Source organism: Delphinapterus leucas, chromosome 4, assembly GCF_059928025.1.
Source record: "Delphinapterus leucas isolate spDelLeu-1000000601 "Yukka" chromosome 4, BTC_Dleu_Yukka2, whole genome shotgun sequence".
NCBI classification, from domain to species: Eukaryota; Metazoa; Chordata; class Mammalia; order Artiodactyla; family Monodontidae; genus Delphinapterus; species Delphinapterus leucas.
In genome coordinates, this window is record NC_143132.1 from 98,074,798 (window position 1) to 98,096,928 (window position 22,131).

A 22,131-nucleotide genomic window follows, 5' to 3' on the forward strand; every position below is an offset into this window, starting at 1 on the left:
ACCGTGTGACCTGTATTGACGCTTGCTATATGATCTGTAGGATTTTATGATGCTAGCTACCTAAATAAATTATTGTCAAGCTCTATATTTTATTCCTCCCTCCCTTGCTCCCAGCTTTACAGCCTGCACACACTGCTTTGGGGACTAGGCTTATGTGTTGTTTGGTCAAATTACAGGAAATAAGAAGAGCTCTCAAGTCAATAGAGAAGGAAAACGAGAGTCGTAAGCTTCATTTGTTCAAAGCCTAGAACAGTCCTCGGCACAAGGCAGGCCCCGAGTAGACACTTACTGAATGAACAAGTGAACAAATACAAGTGTTGGAGAGCTTATTAAAGTAATATCACATTGAGTGTTATACAGCTTTCTAGTCGAAGCAAAGAAATAAGAATGGCTTCTTAATCACCGGTCTTCACTTTTCTTCTCTTGGAAGAATTGAAAGAAAAGGGCAAAGGAAAACCAACTATCTTTGCTTACCAGGAGACCATGTATTATCTTTTGTCTTTATAAAATTATTAATAGAATCATATGCTGGGCCCTGATTCATCTCAGAGGCTGTAGCATCTGTGTCTCTGGGACCCTTTTTCAAGGCAGTCATTGATTATCTCCCTACAAAACTGTAGCTGTGTGGTAATTTTTTTCCATGGGTATAAATTAAATTGACTTTAGAGGATATTATTACATTCAAAACCTTCTTTATAAAATTTTTACCAAGTATTATTATTTTCTGTGAGGCTGCTTTTCATACTGAAAAATGTGACAAACCAATTTGAATACTCTATGTACTATAATAGCCATAAATATTAGACTAAGCAACAATTTGAAAATTCAGAAAAATATAAGTAAAATAATTCATTTAATGACCAAAGCCAGATTCTGTCGTAAGCATCCTGGGAGTATTGCCGACAAGGTTTTGCAACAGAAAAAATATTTTTATTTAACTTACATATAATTTTCTATTTCTTTCAATAGCTTTTTGGTTCTTTTGGGTGGGGCCTCCAAGTTTCTCCTGCTCTTTTACCCCCGTATTAAAACTTTCCCCAGATCTGCTCAGAAAACAACTGCTATTTCAGGCATCTACGTCTCTCATGTAAATCATCTTATGAGATTCTGTCTTGACAACCTGATTTTTTGCGGTACGCGGGCCTCTCACTGTTGTGGCCTCTCCCTTTGCGGAGCACTGGCTCCGGACGCGCAGGCTCAGCGGCTATGGCTCACGGGCCCAGCCGCTCCGCGGCATGCAGGACCTTCCCGGACTGGGGCACGAACCCGTGTCCCCTGCATCGGCAGGCGGACTCTTAACCACTGCGCCACGAGGGAAGCCCGACAACCTGATTTTTAAATGGAATAATTAAGAGCGGGAGAAAGCAGGAACAGAGTAGAATTTGAGAGTTTACAATTTATCAGGGATTATCATAATAACTTTATGTACAGAATTTTATTTACTGTTCACAACCTACTGAGTTATATAATACTGTATCCTTTTTATATCTAAATAAAGTAAGGTCAAAAAGGAGTACTGTAGCTGGCCCCAAATCATTGCCCAGAACCAAGCTGGAAGCTTATGGACATCAAAGTCACACTTAACTCTTCAGCTGGAATTTGTGGAGACTCCCTGTATCACAGTTACCTGGGCCTTGCTCCAGACCTACTGAATCATCATTTCTAGGGTGGGGGGTCCAGGAGCCTGCATTTTTAACATGATCCTTCCATAATTTAACATGATTCTTAATGCACGCTAGTATTTGAGAACCACAGCATTACTGCCTTCAAAGGTTATGTATCTAGGAGGAGGAGAAAGAAAAAAAGACTAGAATATTTATCTTATTAAAAGTATCATTGTGTGGATGTCATCTTTTTTTCTTTGACCTCCAAAGTTGGTTTGCAAATGTTTTGGTAGATTTCTGGGCTAAGGGCCATTGTTAGCCGTTTGGCACGCCGTTGTTCAAATGATAAAGAAGCACTCCCCTGAGACAGATTTAGCAAGCAGACTTCTGCACCTCTGTGTGAATTAGAAAAAGGCAGAAAGGGGGTGGGAGAGCACTGTACAGGTGCACAGCTGTGGCCGCAGGAGCATGACTCACCAGCCTCGACGCCCCGTCTGCTGTGCACACTGAGGGCGGCGGCCCTGGCCAGCAGGCTCTTTCTTTCAGAAGAGATTTCTGGGTTCTTTGTGTTCATGGAAGTGTGTGTTTACACACACAGTATTTCTGTTTTGGGTTACGGTGTTGGTGCATATGATGAGCTAAGTATAGTCTCTTGGTTTTCCTACTTAAAGTGTTTGATTTTTTCCGTCTTTCTAGCTTCTTGTATTAAAAATATCACACACACACACACACACACACACACACACCCTATCACATATACACACGGGTACACACATGTGAGTATATGAGTATATTCTAGACCTATGCCTTCGTTAGTGCCTTTGTTGCTCTAGAAGAAAAGGACATTCAGAATTGAAGAATAAAAATCCAGCCTCATTTCATGCCTATGCTATTGCTTTCCAAAACTGCAGAGCACAATACAGGAAGCGCTCTGGAGAGGAAGGGACCCTTTGTGAGCACGTATTGACTGGAAGAAGAGGGTGGCCTGAGTGATTTTACATATATATTCAGTTACTTATTTGAAGCCTATGGTTCTTTTCTGCTGAAAAGTGTTACTCAGACCATATTGGTAAAAGATAATCTGCACTTATATTTACATAATTGTGCAATTTTAAAATAGAGTTTAATGTCATAAAACTGATTGCATAGCTGTCTTACTTTTAATAATGATATTTAGACTAGAAATTTATATATAAAAATCCTGACTTAGTTTAATGTAGCATGGGAAACTAACATCTGTCTTAGATACTTTTTCTCTGTTCCCTTTAACTCTGATTTGCATGTGCTTATAAATGGTTGAGCATGTCCAAGTAAGTATAGATAATGCATGGAAACAGTCTGCGTATTTTTTCTTTCTTGCATTTAGGTATAATATTTTTGTCTAGTCTTCCAGTGAACCGTCTATGAATGGTATCCTTTTCCCTCCTCAAATTGTGCAATTTGCATCCAATTGTGCAATTTGTATGCAGACTCAAGTTGCAGAATATAAACAACTGAAAGATACTCTGAATAGGATTCCAAGCTTTCGAAAACCAGAACAAACAGAGCAGCAAAATCTTACCCAGGTGGCACATTCTCCACAAGGTGACAGCGCAACAAGGGACAAGTTACCCGGAGAGCCTCGGGAGGTAAGAGGCATGAACTGGTCATCTGTGGTCAGGTCGCTTTCCCTGTCAAGCTGTCCTCAGGTGAACTGCTCTAAATATTGCCAGCTCTAACTGCAGAACACTGGTTCTCACATTTTAGCATATATCAGAGTCCCTAGCAGGGCTGTTAAAACAGGAATAACTGGGCCCCAGCCCACAGTTTACAGTTCAGTGAATTTGGGGTGAGGCCTGAGGATTTGCATTTCTAGCTGATTTCGGTGGTCTGGGGACGCACACTTTGAGAACTGCTGTTCTGTTTCCTGGAAAAGACTGAACTAGTTTTGTCTTTCTTCATGTGGGTATATTTGTTTGAAAGGAGCTGTCATGTCTGAATATTTTAGGGGGTTTTTTGGGGGGGTTTGGGGATAGAGTGAGAAGGTTAAATGATCATGAGGATATTATATGACAATCAGCCCACTTAAGTATTAAAGCCGATAATATATTTGAACTTGATGCTGTACTTGGTCCATACAAAATATGTCAAAGTTTGTATTATATAGCCTTCATAAAACTACAAGAGTATAAGTGCTAGTCACAGAATCCATTTTTTGTATTCCTGTTCTTCATAAAATTAAGCCTTGTTGCTTAAGAATATCTCCCAAGTGAAACATCAAAAGTGGTGTCGCCCATATGATTAATTCTTACAGAGTTGTTTATGCAATCACACCTGTAATAAAAATGGCAAGTATGATTATCTTTCCCCCAACAAAGTCGTTTTAAACAGTGAATGTTTGAGAAGACTTTCCCCAACTCACCTTCTTATCACCTTATGGGAATAATTAAGTTGAAGTGAGTGGACTTCGTTTGAATCTTCAGTCTGAGCAAAGCATTCCTTCACAGGTTCTGTATCCTCCTGGATGCTTGTTCTTTGTCTGGGTCTTATGTTGCTCCTGACTTAAGAAAACACAACCAGAGCCCTGGTGTGGAAATTGGTTCTATTCTCTATCTAAGTTTAACTACCAGTTTACTGGATTAATCTTTTAAAGACTCAGACTTTTTAGTTCTTCCATCTGGGAGGTGGAGATAATAGTCATCTGCTCTAACCTTTCTCACGGGGAGGTTGTGGAGATAAGTGACAGGTGTTGGAAAGCACTTAGGGCCCTTCAGAGAAATATTTCCTGTAAAGCCAGGGCAGTATCAATTCAAACTTGTCAGGTATGCAAGGTCTTGGTAAAATGTACACCTCCAAAAGCCATCCTCAGATGTCTGAGAAAGGACTTTTTCCCTTGGCTTATTTGTTTATGTATACAATCCAGTTTCTAAGTTATGTTTCTGCTAATTTAAGAACAGGGCTTCACATTTATTTCAATTATGGGACAGCAACCTGACCAAAGAAAGTATCCTTTCTGCTAAAGAAGGTTGGTGGGAGGGAGGACAGTGACACATTTTCCTATTGATATTATACCATCTCCCTTTTGCCTCTCTTTTCTAAGTAATGAAGACCGTATAGAAATCTCTGAAACTTGCAGAGAAAATTGATTTAAATCAACCACTTTTAGAAGAGGAGTCCTCTGTGAAAAGACACATCTTTTTTTTCCTTCAGAGTTTTCTGTGTTAATAAAGTACTCACAAAAGACTTCCTCTGGTTTACAAAGAAATACCACTTTAATACGTCAGAAATGTTTAATTGTACCTGATTTAATGGGCACTATTATAGCCAACATATGGGTGTCCATTAGTAATGGCATTCTTTTTTTTATGTTTGCTAACAGGAAACAAAGCTAGCTCATCCTCTATTTGATCTTATCCTCTTCTTTTCATATAATTATTGAAAACAAAATTTACCTTGAAGAAAATTACGTATTTGATCACTTGAAGTATGAGGGTTTTTCCCTTTTTATTCTAAGGGAGAACAGGAGTTAGATTGCTTTTGAGGGTAGGGTCTACTGAGATGTGGTCACTTATAGGCTTTACTTTTAGGTTATTTACGGTACTCTTTCCACGATGAAATTTTGCTTACGTTGTCTCTATTTTGTAGGTGAGATCACACAGTGAGAAGAGTTAAGTGACTCCACTGCAGCCATACTTTTCAGTCAGGACTGTGTTTCTAGACTCCAGGATTTTGCTTATGTTGTAACCCCGTAGACATGGTAATAAAGAGATTCTATCACTGCTTTTGAAATAGAAGAGTGTCATTTCCAGTGATGTGCTTGGCCTAGGTGTCCCGAAATAGCGAAGTGTGGCAGAACCATGAAGCAGTCCCTGGAAGAACGGAGGAAACAGAACCTTACCCTCCCACCCAGAAGGAGGCAGGATTCCAGGCGCCCGCAGAACTGACCCAGCGAGAAGCAGGCCGCGGGGAGCCCGAGGGGCGGCCGGCAGAGGAGGAGCACAGGAGGGCCCTGGAGGAAGAGGCGATGGAGCAGGTTGGGCAGGCCGAGCACCTCGCGGAGGAGCACGACCCATCGCCGGAGGAGCAGCGGCATCGGGAGTGGGCGGAACGGCGTGAGCGGAAGGAAGCCAGGCTCCTGGAAGGGCAGGCTCGCGCTGGGGTACGAGGTCATCCAGCCAGTTGCCTGGGATAAGGGGTGCGCCTTTGTGTCTATGGGCAGTTGACCCTTGAGCAGGGCAGGTTTGAACCTCACGGGTCCACTCATACCAGGATTTTTTCAGTAGTAAACACAAGATCCGCGGTTAGTAGAACCTGCACGTGGGGAACTGCCCAGAGGAGCCCCTATAGGGAGGGAGGCTATGGAGGAACCCAATATACAGGGGCCCGACTGAAAGCTGTAAGAAGATTCTCCACTGCACGGAGGGTCAGCGCCCCAGCCTCCCACGCTGTTCAAGGGTCAGCTGGGTTAAGGAAAAAGCCGTCGTGTATAACAGTCTATAAAGTAAAATTGGGATGATCTTGCTAAATGTTACATGTACCTATTTAAATGTTCTATTGTGATGTTAGTAGCATAGCTACCTTATCCCAGAAAGACGGTTGGGGAAAAGAGAAGGTCCTATGCATGTGTGTATGTATTGTCTTTGTCAAGAGTGCACAGTGAGAGAGACTCAGTCACACCCCTTTAACAGAGTAGAAGAGTAGATGGGCACCTCATCCTGCACCTTCCAGTCTGTGCTCGAGCCCCGTGGGCATCTTGAGGCCAAGAAGTGACGCATTTTCTGTGATCAAGGGTACTTTTCTCCCTGTTCACTTACTTACTGTCAAATCCTATGTTGGCTTTTGCACGCTCACCTTCAGGGTGGTTAGCAAGTCATCAGAAAGCTGACTTAAGGACATGCCACTAGGTGAGTGAGTGTGTTTACCAGTCTCTGCTCAGGCTCCACCACTGAGCACTCCCCTCTCACATAAGTAAGGCTCATAAAAACATCCATTATTTTCATAAATGAGACTTTAAAAGAACTGAAAGCAACCCTGAGTGCAGCCAGGTGTACCTTCCTTACACAGCCTCGAAGGTGATACCTGACGGTAGGCTACCTGGCCCTTACGTGGACGCTGGTCACCTTTTATTTATAGTTCTGAAGCTTTGTTTGGCCTCAAACTTTCCAAGACTTCAAGCCGCTAGAGGCTTTGGCTGGGCAGGTGTGAAGGCCCCCCTGTGGGTGCACTCTTAAATTGTTGCAAAGGTGGCATGAAGAAGCCTCTCTCCCAGTCTTGGGTCCTTCATAGCTTTCCTCAAAGGTAATTCCCCACTAGGTTTAATTTCCCTCAACCATGCACACTCTTTCCTTTGGTGAGAGCTGTGTGGACTCGTATTAGTTGGGAGAGAGGGGCGGAGGAGGGAGTGGTAGACGGCTTAATGGAAGCAGAGTTTAAGAATTCCTGTATCAGGTTTTCCTTTAATCAGAAAGTTCTCTCTTCTCATCCATTTTTGGTTTCTTTGAAGAAAAACGGTTCTCTGCTTTTCCACCCTAATCTGAAATTTGACTCGTCTTGGCTCCGCTTAGCCTGAGATTAGTATATGCATTGCGAGAGTTAATTAGCTTCCCTCGGTCTTTAGGCTTCATGGGAAAGCCTTAGCCTCAGCCTCAGCTCACAAATCGCCCCATTTAGTCTGAGGTTATTACGTGCCCACATATACCAGAGCCTTCTGAGCATAAATTTAATTAGGGTTGAAACATTTCTTCTGTTGCGTCCTCCTCCATTTGAGAGGGAGCACATTAAAAATCTGCCTTAATGCCAACAAAAGGAGAAGACCAGTTGCTGAAAGAAGCCAAGGGTGATTCAGAGCGTTGGGAGACAGGAGTGGAGTCCAGCCGCGGGGTGGCTTTGGACCATTATGACAGTTGACCTGACAGATAGGTGTTCACAAACCAGCCCTGCCTTCTGCGCGTGTCACGCAAAAGGGACGAAGGGAGGACCCAGGGGACCCGACAGTTCTTGCTCTGCAGCGACTCTCTGTTCCCCAGGTGTATCCCTCGGGCAACCCGGCCGCCAAATTCCAGTCGCCGTATGAGGAGCAGCAGAGGCTGGCAGTGCGGCGGGTGGAGGAGGCCCAGCGGCCGAAGGAGCGCCCCGAGGCCCCGCCCCAGCAGAGGCTGCAGCGGCCCTTGCTGCACCAGCACCAGCCGCAGCTCCTCGCCAGGGAGACGGCCCAGCAGAGGCAGGCTGGGCTCGCCGAGGGCCGGCCGCGGCGCCCGGAGCAGACACGGTAGCCTCCTGATGGGCCTAGGCAGCCCGCCTCTGGCGTTCACGAGCAGGATAGAGATGGCTTCCTGTATTTGTCACCCATGAACTTGAGGGGCTCCTGTTGCTCATGTAGCTGAGGCAGAACCACTACCTGAAAACTACATTCCAAACATTGAATTTTCAGAATAATCAACATTTTTTTTCCCTGCTTAAAAATGACAGTGTAGGGCTTCCCTGGTGGCGCAGTGGTTGACAGTCCGCCTGCCGATGCAGGGGACACGGGTTCGTGCCCCGGTCCGGGAAGATCCCACATGCCGCGGAGCGGCTGGGCCCGTGAGCCATGGCCGCTGAGCCTGCGCGTCCGGAGCCTGTGCTCCGCAACGGGAGAGGCCACAACAGTGAGAGGCCCGCGTACCACCAAAAAAAAAAAAAAAAAAATGACAGTGTATGTCTCAAAATAACCTATCAGGTTTTGTGCTAACTTCATTTTATTTTATCATTTGAAAGGTATTTTATCTTTTATAAGGCATGTTTTGAAAGTATCTGGAATCTTTATTAAACCTAATTGGATAAGTTTAAGAAATATTTTTATGGCTTTTCAAAAAGTGTCGAAAAATTCATTGATAACTCTCTTTAAAGATAAATGACTTATGTCAAACTGTGCTACTTAATTTGTGTCCCTGAGGTGATGATTGTTTCCCTTGCAGGCAGCAAGCTCGTTATGATGCTGTAGATAATGATGTTGTTCAGGGAGCAGAGGACCAGGGCATCCAGGAAGAGGAAGGAGGTGGTGAGCTTCTTAGATGATGAATGTTTTAATAAAACTGCTTGGTAATATATAATATCAACTCAGAGTTATATGTGTATCTGCATACATGTTTCTCCCGCTCTCTGAAAGTAGAGCGTTCCTGTGAGACCTTTTGTAAACTAAAATGGTGTAAAGCAAAGAAGCAATTACCATAGGACACATCTTGCTAAGGGATACACAGAGTAAATCGAGGTAAAGCACAGGTGCTCACAGGCACAGTTCAGAGCTCTGGGGGCTGATGCTGAGCCGCTGAGTGTAGGTCCTGGGGAAGGAGCTGGACGGACAATGCCACTCTCCCTGCTCTGCTCTGGGTGTGTACTGTCTCCACGAGACTCTCTCTCTCTCTCGCTGCAGAACCAACACTAGTCGCTATTTTTGCTTTTCACCTTTTTCCATAAAATTGGAAATCCCCTTCCGAATTCTTTCGGTTACCCAAAACAGGTACTAATGTAGGTCTTTCGGAAAAGTGAGGTGACGTAAAACGAACTTTCAAAAAGTGGAGGATACCTGCACGTACTACCATCTGTCTTTTGTTGTTGTTGGTATGCTTTTCTTAATCCTCCCAAACAGTTCACATTGGTAGCCTAAATCACGCAAGATAATCCGTTTGTTCTCTGACATTTTAGAGAGGAAATGGTAGTTTGTTTTGTATGCTAAGTACTTATTTCTAACACATTGTCATAGGACTGTTATACTTTGGGAAACTTCTACATTTTCTTCTTACCTTGGAGGTGTTTAGATTATTGCCTTGAAAGTTTTTCAAATTAAGTCAATAGTAGCTTTCATTTGCAGGGCGCATCTATGTGTCATTTATCAAATACCACTTACTGTGATGATAGGACTAGACAGTAACCGTTTCCCTGGCAACACTAACACTTAGCTCTGTATCCTTTCCTAAAGAATCTAAAGGAAGGTGATTACCCAAACTCCCTCTACAGCCTGTTCTGATATTTTATAGCCCTTATAGTCAAGACATTGTTTTCCTTATGTCCCCCCATACAGCACTTTAAGCTTTTTTGTTCCATTATCAGTAAGACTAGAGAACCATTTGTTCTCTCTTTTATTTAATGGATCCCTTGGTGCGCTTGAAACCTGATGGAAAGTCACCTGCACCTTTATTTTCTACAGGCTGAATACTCTCCCTATACTTAACCTTTCCTCTTGCATCTTACCGAAGGAAGTTATTTGTTCCTCTCTTTGTGTGCTCTTATCTATCAATACATTCTCTTAATTGAAATAATTTTGTTCAAAACGAAGCAAGTAAACGTGTGTGTGAGTATAAGCATGCAGTGCTTGTGGCATCATCATTACCGCCAATTCAGAGAACACAGGACGACGGGCTGAATTTGTTTTTTTAGCTCCACAAATGGGGTTGTTATTTCTTTCATTTCCTGAAATAGCATCAGTTTCTTCTTTCAGTGCCTTGCCATTTTCTCTGACATTACCAAAAATTAGTTGATAATTTTAGCGATGTCCAATTGACTGGGCTTTATCTTATCAAGAAAGTTTTGATTGTTGTTTTTGGCATAATGGGGGGGAAAATGCCGCTTTTGTTGTAAACATTTGTTTTGGGAGAGTTAGAATGGTGTCACTTACCCACACTGTCTCTGTAGACACAAGGCCTTTCCACACTATCTCTGTAGACACAAGGCCTGGGGAAAGGGCATAACTTTTCCAGAAAAGCTGAAACATACACCTTATGTCGAGCTAACCTAGCAGGAGGAGAGAGCAGGTGAAGTGGTCTGCAGGAAAGCCCGCTGGTGACTTTGCTTTGCTTTCAAGGGGAGAATCCTGTCTGGTTTGTTTGGACTGATATTAGTTCCTTTGATTTGCTAGCCTATGAGAGAGACAACCAGCACCAAGACGAGGCAGAAGAAGACCCAGAGAATGGACATGAGCTTCAAGAACAAGGGCCCCACGAAGCTGACCCAGAATCCGAGGCAGATGTAAGTGTCCTCTCTTCCGGTCGTGACACTTGGGAACTCACAAGGCAGAAAGGAAACCTGAAGGTTTACCTGACACCGTGACTCTGGCTCCAGATATGTCTGTTATTTCATCAGCACAGAAGGAAGGTGGCCTACACAATTATATGATATGAGCAGTGTTGTTAACTGTAAACCATGGGGTGTGTGTGTGATGAGAATGGGTTAAAGGTTGCTCTGGGAAAACATCCAAGGAGTTTCCCTCTGGGGACTTTCAGATTAGTCAAATTAAAATAGAAAAGCAAAAAAGAGGCATTGAAATATGTAGTAGTTTTGAAAGATGAAAAAAAAAAAAAAAAAAGCAAGTGTGGGAGTTGGAGAGAGAACCAGAGAAAGGATATTAACCACTATGAAGCATGTTGAGCAGTCTGCTAGGGTGTGAATGTGTGTCATGTGACTCTCTGTAATCTCCCAGCAGTCCAGTGACTATTTTAATAAATACACAGATAGGATTGTGAGGTTTGAGAAGTGAAAGAAAAAAATTTCCCAGACACCATGATGCTATATAGAAAAATTAGAATATTAGCAGTTAGAGATATAGTAACCAGAAATGTTCTTTTTGTTTACTCAAAAAGGACCAAGACTCCCAATTCAGTTGGGTGGTCTGTGGCCTTGGCCTTGCCTGCAAATGAGTGTGTCCTTATGCTTATGTGTAGGTGATTTTCACAGTGTAAAATCCTAGCGCTCCTGTCATCTTTTGCTAGGAAATCCACCACCATGTTAATAAAATTCAGTCTGTGCTATCCCATGGGCCCTGCCTGTCCATATTCTTCCTTGATAAACATTGAGAAGGTCTTCCTGCCAGATGCTTGAAGTCACCCTGATGGAAACAGCTTTTGTACATAACTTGCACTGAGAGGTGGCAGAACACATTTACCCACCAGCCCCTGAATTGGCATTTCTCAGAGTATGCTCCAGGGAACCCTAGCCCTGAAATATTTTCAGGAAAGAGCAAGAGCTATAGATAGCAGGAGAGTGTGAGAGAGCCAGAGAATGTGAAAGAGCAAGAGAGTGTCCATGAGAGAGCAAGAAAGCGAGTGTGCAAATGCCTGAGAGCGTCCTGAGAGCGGTGGAGGGGACAGAGGAAGGGTGGGTATTCCAGTCACTGACTTTGGGAAACGCTGTGTGTTTCGATTGCTTACCTGACTGCATAATTCTTTACTCTCCTTTCATCAGTTGACTTGCTCTAGATAACACGCTGGGAAACGCTGGCCTTTCTACCATGCCTTCTCTTAATTAGAAATTATTAGCCTGCTTGTCCCTCTCTTTGTCTCATACTTTATCCATTTATTTTTAAAGTAAAAACATTTTTGTCCAGCTTTACTGAGATTTAATTGATTATCTATTTTTTGAACGTAACAACCGTGCCTATTAAACGTTTTTACTACTTGGTTAGAGTTGGAACTAATGTGTATATTTTCACGTACTTTTGCAAAAGACATGTACTTTTTTTCTGAAGAAAATGTGTTACATTTTTCCTATATTTCCACACAGTTTATTGATAACGTACAAAAAGTGATCCATATAACAAGATTGTGGAGTAATTGGAGTTTAGTGTGAAGGTTATGATTTGTCACATTCCCAAGAAAAGTGTCATTTTGCTCTTGAGCAAAGTACATAGCAAGGGATGTGCAGATACTACATCAGCTGAGACTGCAGCGAGCTCTTGTACATGGTCAAGGCTCTGAGGTGAACTGAAGTAGAATTTTGTGGTCTGGAGACTAAATCTCACTCTGAGGCTTCACCGTCTCTGGGAAGCATTTGCTGCTTCAGTGAAGTGCCCTATTGATGACCCTGGTGTGATCAGAGAAGCTCTTGCAAGCATCTCCATTTCTGCCCGGCTCAGGCTCTAAGATCTGAATCTTTATGAGGGCATGTGTTATTTTGAAAGGTGCTTTGGGAGCATAAGTGGGACATCCAGATAATTCTAAAGTTGATAATGTGAAGGGCATTCACTGAACACAATAACAGAATCACTACTTGAGAGGTGGGGTGGGGAGGGGGAGGTATTTTTCAAAATATATTGCCGGAGGCTGGGTTAGCCCAGTCCCTTTTCTCCTGTCTCTTGCCAGTGCAGCCTCTCTCAGCTTCACGGTAGTGTTCATTATAAAGAAATGTGGAGGCTTCCCTGGTGGCGCAGTGGTTGAGAGGCCGCCTGCCGATGCAGGGGACACGGGTTCGTGCCCCGGTCCGGGAGGATCCCACGTGCCGCGGAGTGGCTGGGCCCGTGAGCCATGGCCAATGAGCCTGCGCGTCCGGAGCCTGTGCTCCGAAATAGGAGAGGCCACAACAGTGAGAGGCCCGCGTACCGAAAAAAGTAAAAATAAAAAAATAAATAAATGTGATCCACACTAGAACGTGATCGTCTACTTGTGAATTAGCCTCCTCTTGTCTCCTCGTGGGCCCTCTTCTTGGGTCCTTTCTGGTGTGGGCTTCCTCTCTCCTCAGCTGCTTTTCACTCACTTACATGTAACAGCTGGTTTTGCAAAGGATAACTCGTCTGTCAAAAAAATCAACATACCAGTGAAAGAAGTTACTATTTGCCTATCTAAATCTCTCATTTTAATTATTTCTCCTACTTGGTCCTTTGGCTTTCATTAACTGTTTTTCTTGTCATCTAGTTATGTTCATATTACTTGTGATAATTAGAGTTTTGAGAACTATTTTGGAATCGCTTGCAGGAAAGAAATGCTATTTGAACTTAATTCTGACGCATCAGTCTCTGACACATAAAGCAGAGGCTTTATCTTTTGACAGTGGGACGAATACTTGTGAGTCTTGGCAAGGATAGATCTGAACAATCTGGTGAAGGACAATTTCATTTTCTGCCAGTGTCTGGCCTTTCAAATGAAATTAAACTTGATCCTGGAATTTGAAGTGGTGGTTGCTTTTCATTAAAATTTTACAGAGGGCAGCTGTAGAGGATATAAACCCAGCAGACGACCCTAATAATCAAGGGGAGGATGAATTTGAGGAAGCCGGGCAAGTGAGGGAAGAAAACTTGCCAGATGAAAATGAAGAGCAGAAACAAAGTCACCAAAAGCAAGGGAATGCAGAAATGGAGGAGCATTTGGTGGTAAGCGGATGCCACGAAGGAGGGTGGTTTTAACTCGGGTATTTTAACAATGCCTGGTTTTACGCAAAAGGGTAGCCATAACCTCATGGACAGGAGGTTCACCTCTTTGGGTTTTTGGGGGGGGTCATCATGTGAAATGCCCACCCTCAGAGAGAGCGGGGGATGGGCATCCTGGGCTTTGTGTTGAGAATGGTTAGTCATCATTTCCTGGCCCCTGATGCATTGAAAGTGTAATGTTCATGGTGGCCTGCCTGTTCTTCGTCCCAGAGGACTGGACAACCCATCTCCAGTGTTCGGTAACCTGAGCTTCCCCTTTTGTTTCAACAGATGGCAGGAAATCCAGACCAGCAGGAGGACAATGTGGATGACCAGTACCAGGAAGAGGGGGAAGAGGAGGTAGGAAGGGGGAGGGCAGGAGGCCAGACTGTTTGGGGCCTCACGCTCGCCTGCAACAAACCTCGGCCGCGCAGGCTTCTGTAGAAAGGTTCAGAGAGCCGTAGGCTGGGTAAGGAAGGGTGGTTTCAAGGGGAAACGGACCAAGGCCGTGGAGACATTTGGTTAGAAGATAACAAAAATGGGGTGATAAAATCCTCCTCTCTGGTTTTTCCCTAGAAATTTTGAGTTGAGAAGACACTTGGCCTTCCAGAAATGGCGGACTTAGGTTCATGTGTTGTTTGTAAGAATATTTTCTCCTGTTTCTTTCCCTCACAAGAAAGAAGAGCAAAGCTCTGCACACTGAGGGTCTGGATAACCCCAGAGACTTTCCCTGTAGACATGGCCACAGTGCCTGTGTCACAGGGGCACCCCCAGACACTTAAAAAATTTTATAGCCTCTCCTTTTAGCCTCTGCCCTTCTAAGAATTTAGCATCTTAATCAAGTTTAACAAAGAAGAAAAGGAAAAATATGTAAGGAGCTCTGTTGAGTAAGATGCGCTTGGGTGGAATTTCTTAACATTTCATTTTAGTTTGCTTCTTATTGTAAACCTCTGGCATATCGTTGTTAATTAGGTTTATAGAGCATCTACCTTGGTGCCACAATCATGTAATTGACTGATGAACACTGTTGGTTGTAGCTGGTTAGTCACGGCGGGGTACTGTATGGACCGCTGAAGCTCAGTTCTCGGGAATATGATACGGATGAGGCCAAGGCCCCATGTTCAGTCTCTCTCTGGACCAGCAAATGGACCAGCAGATTAAAGCCCTGGTTCAGAGGCATCTCTCAGCCAGGCCTCTTGCAGATGTGTGGCTCTGACCCTAAGGGGAACGGCAGGAGCGGACAGACAAGTGGCAGCCTGAACTAACTCCCCCAACCCCTGAGAGCCTGCTCAGAAGGCACGAGCTGCTACACTCACGGGCATGGTTCCCTTGACTAGGTCTGCCGCCTCGTTTAGATTGCATTTATCAGCTTTTCAGAGCTGATGCTGAAATTTGTGTTTATACCGGGAAAACAGAAAAGAACCTCATTCTTTGCAGTCATTGGCAACATACACCTCTAGTCACGTGCAGTCTACCTGGCTTGATCTTCGTATTCTCTCTCCTTTTTCTCATCCTGCTGTTCATCCTAATGAAGCCCCTGAGCTGTGTTATCAGAAGAGAGCGTTAGAGAACCCAGCAGCCTTGAATATTAAGACGTTTGGCAAGAGAAAGATATTCATCTGGACCTCTCTTGTAACAGGATGTCTAGACTAATATTACTTTGTTTCATTATGTCAGATGCCAGGAATCTTTGGGAGATTAAAAGAGAAGAGATTCACCTTGGCTCCTTTTTAAAAATTCAGAAGGGTAAACATAAAATTTTAATCAGTATTTACTGATTTTTATTTTTAACTTCTATATTCTATCAGGTAAGGTGGAGAGAGAAATCCTGGGATCCAAGAGGGATCAAAGATGGAAAGAAAACAAAGGCAGAGAGGCGGGAGGGAAGGAGGATGATGACCAGGCAGAGCCTGGTGCCCGACGCCGGGCAGCTGCTCCCCAGGCCGCTGTCCCTCCTCCCTCAGGGGGCCTGACTGACTGGAGCCCTTACCCCTCCCTGCGCCTGACCCCTAGTTTCCTGCCCAGAGCTCCTAGCTGTGGCACCCCGTCCCCACTTCCTAACCCTCACACAGAGGCTCCAGGTCACCACGCCCTCTCATTTAGGGTGGTTGCCACGTGAGCTCTCAGCAGAAGACCAGCGTGCCTCTCTTCTTCCCTGGGTACCTTTCCCCTCTGCCCGCTAAGCGCCCCTTGCTCAGGCTGTGTTATATTTTTGTGGTAGTTCCTGTGGTGATTAGTTACTGGATTTTCCCACCTCTTTCCATTGTTCTCAGCTCTTCCCTTGAGGAGGGAGAAGCACTTTCATATATCAGGCAAGGACTAGTAACAGAGACAAAGTTCTCAGCAGACTGCAGCAAAAGAAGAAAAACAAAGAGGGATGCAATACGTGAGAACACATAGCGTGTTGTTTACAAGTGCTGTGTGTGTGAGCACTGAAAACCATAAAACGCTGTGTGATTTGCATCATTCTTATCTTCCTTAAGCCTCAGAGTCTTCCACTGCCCCAGCTGACCCCTGGGATGTAAGGCCCATTGCTGCTGTTGGGTCCCCTCCCTTCCAGCCCACAGTCAGCCTGACTTCTGTCACATTTGCTCCTAGGGAGGAGCTGCATCTTGCCAGGGTTATACCTGTTCAGAGGTACAGCCCATCAGACTGATTGAACTATGAGAGTAGAGGACCCAAAGCAAGTGTGCATTCTCCCTGCCTTCTCTTATCTGAGTGCAACAGTGTTATCCTTCTGAGACATAAAGACGGATGGCTATTAACACACATTCATTGTTTACTGTTTGGGATCCTTAGAGTCAAAGACATTCATATGGTGAGCCCATCCTCATGCTGCTTACTTACAGATTTTTTATATCCTTATGAGCAAACGAGACAAACTGTGACATTGCCAAAAAATAGTATGTGTGCTTTAAAATTATTTATCTCTTCGAAGATTTTTAATAACAGTTTCAATTTCAGTGCTTGTGATTGGTCTGTTCATATTTTCTATTTCTTTCTGATTCAGTCTTGGCAGGTTGTGCATTCTAAGAATTTGTCCATTTCTTCCAGATTGTCCATTTTATTGGTGTAGAGTTGCTTGTAGTAATCTCTCATGATCTTTTGTGTTTCTTCAGTGTCAGTGGTTACTTCTCCTTTTTCATTTCTAATTCTATTGATTTGAGTCTTCTTCCTTTTTTTCTTGATGAGTCTGGCTAATGGTTTATCAGTTTTGTTTATCTTCTCAAAGAACCAGCTTTTAGTTTTATTGATCTTTGCTATCATTTCCTTCATTTCTTTTTCATTTATTTCTGATCTGATCTTTATGATTTCTTTCCTTCTGCTAACTTTGGGGGTATTTTTGTTCTTCTTTCTCTAATTGCTTTAGGTGCAAGGTTAGGTTGTTTATTCGAGATGTTTCCTGTTTCTTAAGGTAGGATTGTATTGCTATAAACTTTCCTCTTAGAACTGCTTTTGCTGCATCCCATAGGTTTTGGGTTGTCGTGTCCCCATTGTCATTTGTTTCTAGGTATTTTTTGATTTCCTCTTTGATTTCTTCAGTGATCACTTCGTTATTAAGTAGTGTATTGTTTAGCCTCCATGTGTTTGTATTTTTTACAGATCTTTTCCTGTAACTGATATCTAGTCTCATAACGTTGTGGTCAGAAAAGATACTTGATTCAATTTCAATTTTCTTAAATTTACCAAGGCTTGATTTGTGACCCAAGATATGATCTATCCTGGAGAATGTTCCATGAGCACTTGAGAAAAATGTATATTCTGTTGTTTTTGGATGGAATGTCCTATAAATATCAGAATGCGTTACTGTCGATTTCCCCTTTTATGGCTGTTAGTATTTGCCTTATGTATTGAGGTGCTCCTATGTTGGGTGCATAAATATTTACAATTGTTATATCTTCTTCTTGGATCGATCCCTTGATCATTATGTAGTGTCCTTCTTTGTCTCTTGTAATAGTCTTTATTTTAAAGTCTATTTTGTCTGATACGAGAATTGCTACTCCAGCTTTCTTTTGGTTTCCATTTGCATGGAATATCTTTTTCCATCCCCTCACTTTCAGTCTGTATGTGTCTCTAGGTCTGAAGTGGGTCTCTTGTAGACAGCATATATATGGGTCTTGTTTTTGTATCCATTCAGCCAATCTGTGTCTCCTGGTGGGAGCATTTAATCCATTTACATTTAAGGTAATTATCGACATGTATGTTCCTATTCCCATTTTCTTAATTGTTTTCAGTTTGTTATTGTAGGTCTTTTCCTTCTCTTGTGTTTCTTGCCTAGAGAAGATCCTTTAGCATTTGTTGTAAAGCTGGTTTGGTGGTGCTGAACTCTCTCAGCTTTTGCTTGTCTGTAAAGGTTTTAATTTCTCCATCAAATCTGAATGAGATCCTTGCTGGGTAGAGTAATCTTGGTTGCAGGTTTTTCTCCTTCACCACTTTAAATATGTCCTGCCAGTCCCTTCTGGCTTGCAGAGTTTCTGCTAAAAGATCAGCTGTTAACCTTATGGGGATTCCCTTGTGTGCTATTTGTTGTTTTTCCCTTGCTGCTTTTAATATGTTTTCTTTATATTTAATTTTTGACAGTTTGATTAATATGTGTCTTGGCGTGTTTCTCCTTGGATTTATCCCGTATGGGACTCTCTGTGCTTCCTGGACTTGATTAACTATTTCCTTTCCCATATTAGGGAAGTTTTCAACTATAATCTCTTCAAATATTTCCTCAGTCCCTTTCTTTTTCTCTTCTTCTTCTGGAACCCCTATAATTCGAATGTTGGTGTGTTTAATGTTGTCCCAGAGGTCTCTGAGACTGTCCTCAGTTCTTTTCATTCTTTTTTCTTTATTCTGCTCTGCAGTAGTTATTTCCACTATTTTATCTTCCAGGTCACTTATCCGTTCTTCTGCCTCAGTTATTCTGCTATTGATCCCTTCTAGCATATTTTAAATTTCATCTATTGTGTTGTTCATCGTTGCTTGTTTCATCTTTAGTTCTTCTAGGTCCTTGTTAAATGTTTCTTGCATTTTCTCTATTCTATTTCCAAGATTTTGGATCATCATTACTATCATTATTCTGAATTTTTTCAGGTAGACTGCCTATTTCCTCTTTATTTGTTAGGTCTTGTGGGTTTTTATCTTGCTCCTTCATCTGCTATGTGTTTTTCTGTCTTCTCATTTTGCTTATCTTACTGTGTTTGGGGTCTCCTTTTTGCAGGCTGCAGGTTCGTAGTTCCCGTTGTTTTTGGTGTCTGTCCCCAGTGGCTAAAGTTGGTTTAGTGGGTTGTGTAGGCTTCCTGGTGGAGGGGACTAGTGCCTGTGTTCTGGTGGATGAGGCTGGATCTTGTCCTTTCTGGTGGGCAGGTCCACGTCTGGTGGTGTGTTTTGGGGTGTCTGTGGACTTATAATGATTTTAGGCAGACTCTCTGCTAATGGGTGGTGTTGTGTTCCTGTCTTGCTAGTTGTTTGGCATAGGGTGTCCAGCACTGTAGCTTGCTGGTCGTTGAGTGAAGCTGGGTGCTGGTGTTGAGATGGAGATCTCTGGGAGATTTTTGCTGTTTGATATTCCATGGAGCTGGGAGGTCTCTTGTGGACCAGTGTCCTGAAGTTGGCTCTCCCACCTCAGAGGCAGAGCACTGACTCCTGGCTGCAGCACCAGGAGCCTTTCATCCACACAGCCAGGTACGTGGGGAGTTTCTTGCCTTTTGGGAGGTCTGAGGTCTTCTACCAGTGTTCAGTAGGTGTTCTGTAGGAGTTGTTCCCCGTGTAGATGTATTTCTGATGTATCTGTGGTGATCTCCACGTCTTACTCTTCCACCATCTACCCCCTCTCCCCGCCATCTTCCCCCTCTCCCAAAATTATTTAAATGTTTAAAAATATATAGAGACTAAATGACCACTTTGCAAAACCCGAGTGCTCAGTTTCTCCCGTCTAACTGAAAACAGATTGATCTGAACACTCACGCAAGAGCAGGTACAGGGTTACCTGGCTCCCTTTAGTGGTATGTCAGCCTGTGAATCACCACATCAAGAAGCTGTCCAGATCGCAGAAACTCTCCTATTAAATATTCGCTGGTAAGCAGGGGTGTTCACCACCATAGTGGACATTGTTGGAAGGCCCTTCCTTTGTCACATCCCATACACTTCTTTGGATTCCAGGATTCTTGACTACTTAAGGTGCAGCCTTCTGGTTCCTGGCTCATCCCGTAACACCTTTGATGCATCAGAGAAAGGTGCGAATACATACGGGGACTGGGTAGCTAGCCAAAGCCCATTTCAGATTCAGAAGATCTGTTTTATCTTGTTTAGTTTTCGCTATTTATTAAACTTTGCCACATCACATAGAGACCATTGCTAAAATGCCTAAAACATTAGATTTCAGTAGTGAGTAATGAGGAGCGGTGTAGGAATATATTTAACAAAATGTTTGCGTCGGCTTTAGCACGATAGTAAAGAGGGTCAAGTGTGGAAGACATAATTGGCGTGTCTACATTGTAAAAGAGTCACATTTGGCTTCTGGTTATTAGTGTAAGCATATTTTAAAATGAGAAACTCCATATCACTTTGTCCCATTTCAGCAGTGCCTTTAAGATGGATTTGAATTACTTTTGCCCCAAACATGAAGCATATATTACTAGAATAGAAAAGGTACATTTATAAATTTGAAAAACTACAAAATTTTCTTTTGTGCAATCCCTAAATTAAAAAGTAATTTAAATCAGTGGTTCCCACCTCAGATTATATTGACAACTGGTCAACAACCTAAATTTCCTACAATAGATCCCAAGAGAAGAGAAGACAGAACTCATAAACAGGTGTTTATCTCCCTAGCCAGAGACATTCATTGTCACTCAAGTGAATGGCTCTCAGGCTTTGCTGTGGCTAAGAATCACCTTGGAAAGTGTGTAAAAAGTACAGATTCCTGGATTAGACCTTACCCTTGGAGATTTTGATCCTATCTGTGTGGGCTGTAGGAGTTGGAGTTTTTCACAAGCCCCCCAGCTGATACTGATGTTTCAGGAGCACACTGTTTAGAGAAGCACGCCTATGACAGGTCAGGTCTGTAGCTAGACTTTGGGAAGTCTGAACCTCCTGAAACTTCCATGCAAAATTATGTATACCTATGCCCATTTACTAAAGATTTCCTAACCAAAGTGTTAAAAGGGTCCATGACTCCCCCTACCCGTCCTCCACCCCCCACACACACGGAGAGAAAATTAAAAATCACTGCTTTTTATCTAACCCTCTCTTTGACAGATAAGACATTTGAGCTTCAGAGAGGTTACGTAAGTTTTCAGAGGTCACACAACTTGTTATTGTCAGAACCATGATTAGACCCTACCCAGGTCTGCTTTTAAAAGCTACCATGATTAAATATACTAAGCACAGTAACTAAAGAGCTGATATGGGCAAGTTTTTCTTTATAGAAGTTAGTCAATACAGAAGGAATGATGGAATTAGAAAGTCACCCGTTTTGTGACTCCTAATTAAAACAGTTGATTTAAGAGCAGTCATCAATGGATATCACCAGATAGATGGAGGTCAGGGGATTTTACCATGGAGGGATCAGGCTGTAGCTATCTGAGCTCACTGGCCAACCTTAGCTTCACTAAAAGTGGGACAAGCATTATATGCCTCCTGATGTGATGAAAACATGAAATCTACAGCATCACCTCTGAAAAGTCCTTGTTTTGCAAATTGAATCTGAATTAATTCAAGCCTTTAAGCTAACTTCCTTTTATAAGAAATGTGGAGGCTAAGAATATGAGTTAAGTGATACCTTAAAGAAGCAAATAAATCCAGAATGTGGGTCATTTTACTGGACAACAATTCAAGATAGCATTAAGGGAAAAAGAGGGGAGCGGAAATGGTGTTAGATGTGGCCTTTGTTTGGATCATGATTAGAACAAACCAACTATAAATAGACATATTTAAGACAATCAGGAAAATGTAAGTAGACACTAGATGATACCATGGAATTATTTATCAGACGTGATAATGGCATTATGGTTATATAAGAAAAGTCCAGTGTGTTTAGAAATACATTCCGAGATGAGTAGGGGTGAAATTACATGCTATCTAGAATTTTAAGAATAATTCATCAGAAAATAAAAGTGATAGGTGATGCAAGTGTGGCAACACTGCGGTAACCTTTGAGCCTTGGTGATGGCTGTACGGAGTTTATTGAATTATTGTCTTTATCTGTGTGTGCCTGAAAATCTTCACAGTAAAAACAAGTGACCTTATAGTTCATACAACCTGGCGAGTTGAGGAGCGAAGGTTTTAACACAGGTCTGTCTGACCCCACGGTCTGCATTAGGGGGTTGGCAGACTACAGGCCTGGGCCTATTTTACAAGTGAAGGCTTATTGGAACACAAGCCATGCCTTCTGGTGTACATGTTGTCTAAGGC

At 42.9% G+C, this 22,131-nt stretch overlaps 1 protein-coding gene across 5 annotated transcripts in view; it reads left to right on the top strand.

The window, feature by feature from the left end:
- GOLIM4 (golgi integral membrane protein 4) overlaps positions 1-22,131 on the top strand; it is an 81,046-nt gene that overhangs the window by 54,990 nt on the left and 3,925 nt on the right. For 3 of the 5 annotated variants that reach the window (XM_030760686.2, XM_022572896.3, XM_022572915.3), the window contains 7 exons: positions 3,074-3,232; positions 5,410-5,742; positions 7,610-7,851; positions 8,537-8,619; positions 10,474-10,583; positions 13,528-13,695; positions 14,023-14,091. In XM_030760686.2, the coding sequence (XP_030616546.1) occupies positions 3,074-3,232; positions 5,410-5,742; positions 7,610-7,851; positions 8,537-8,619; positions 10,474-10,583; positions 13,528-13,695; positions 14,023-14,091 (1,164 nt within the window). The remainder of the gene's footprint in view (positions 1-3,073; positions 3,233-5,409; positions 5,743-7,609; positions 7,852-8,536; positions 8,620-10,473; positions 10,584-13,527; positions 13,696-14,022; positions 14,092-22,131) is intronic. The other 2 variants (XM_022572905.3, XM_022572925.3) reach the window with 1 other exon arrangement.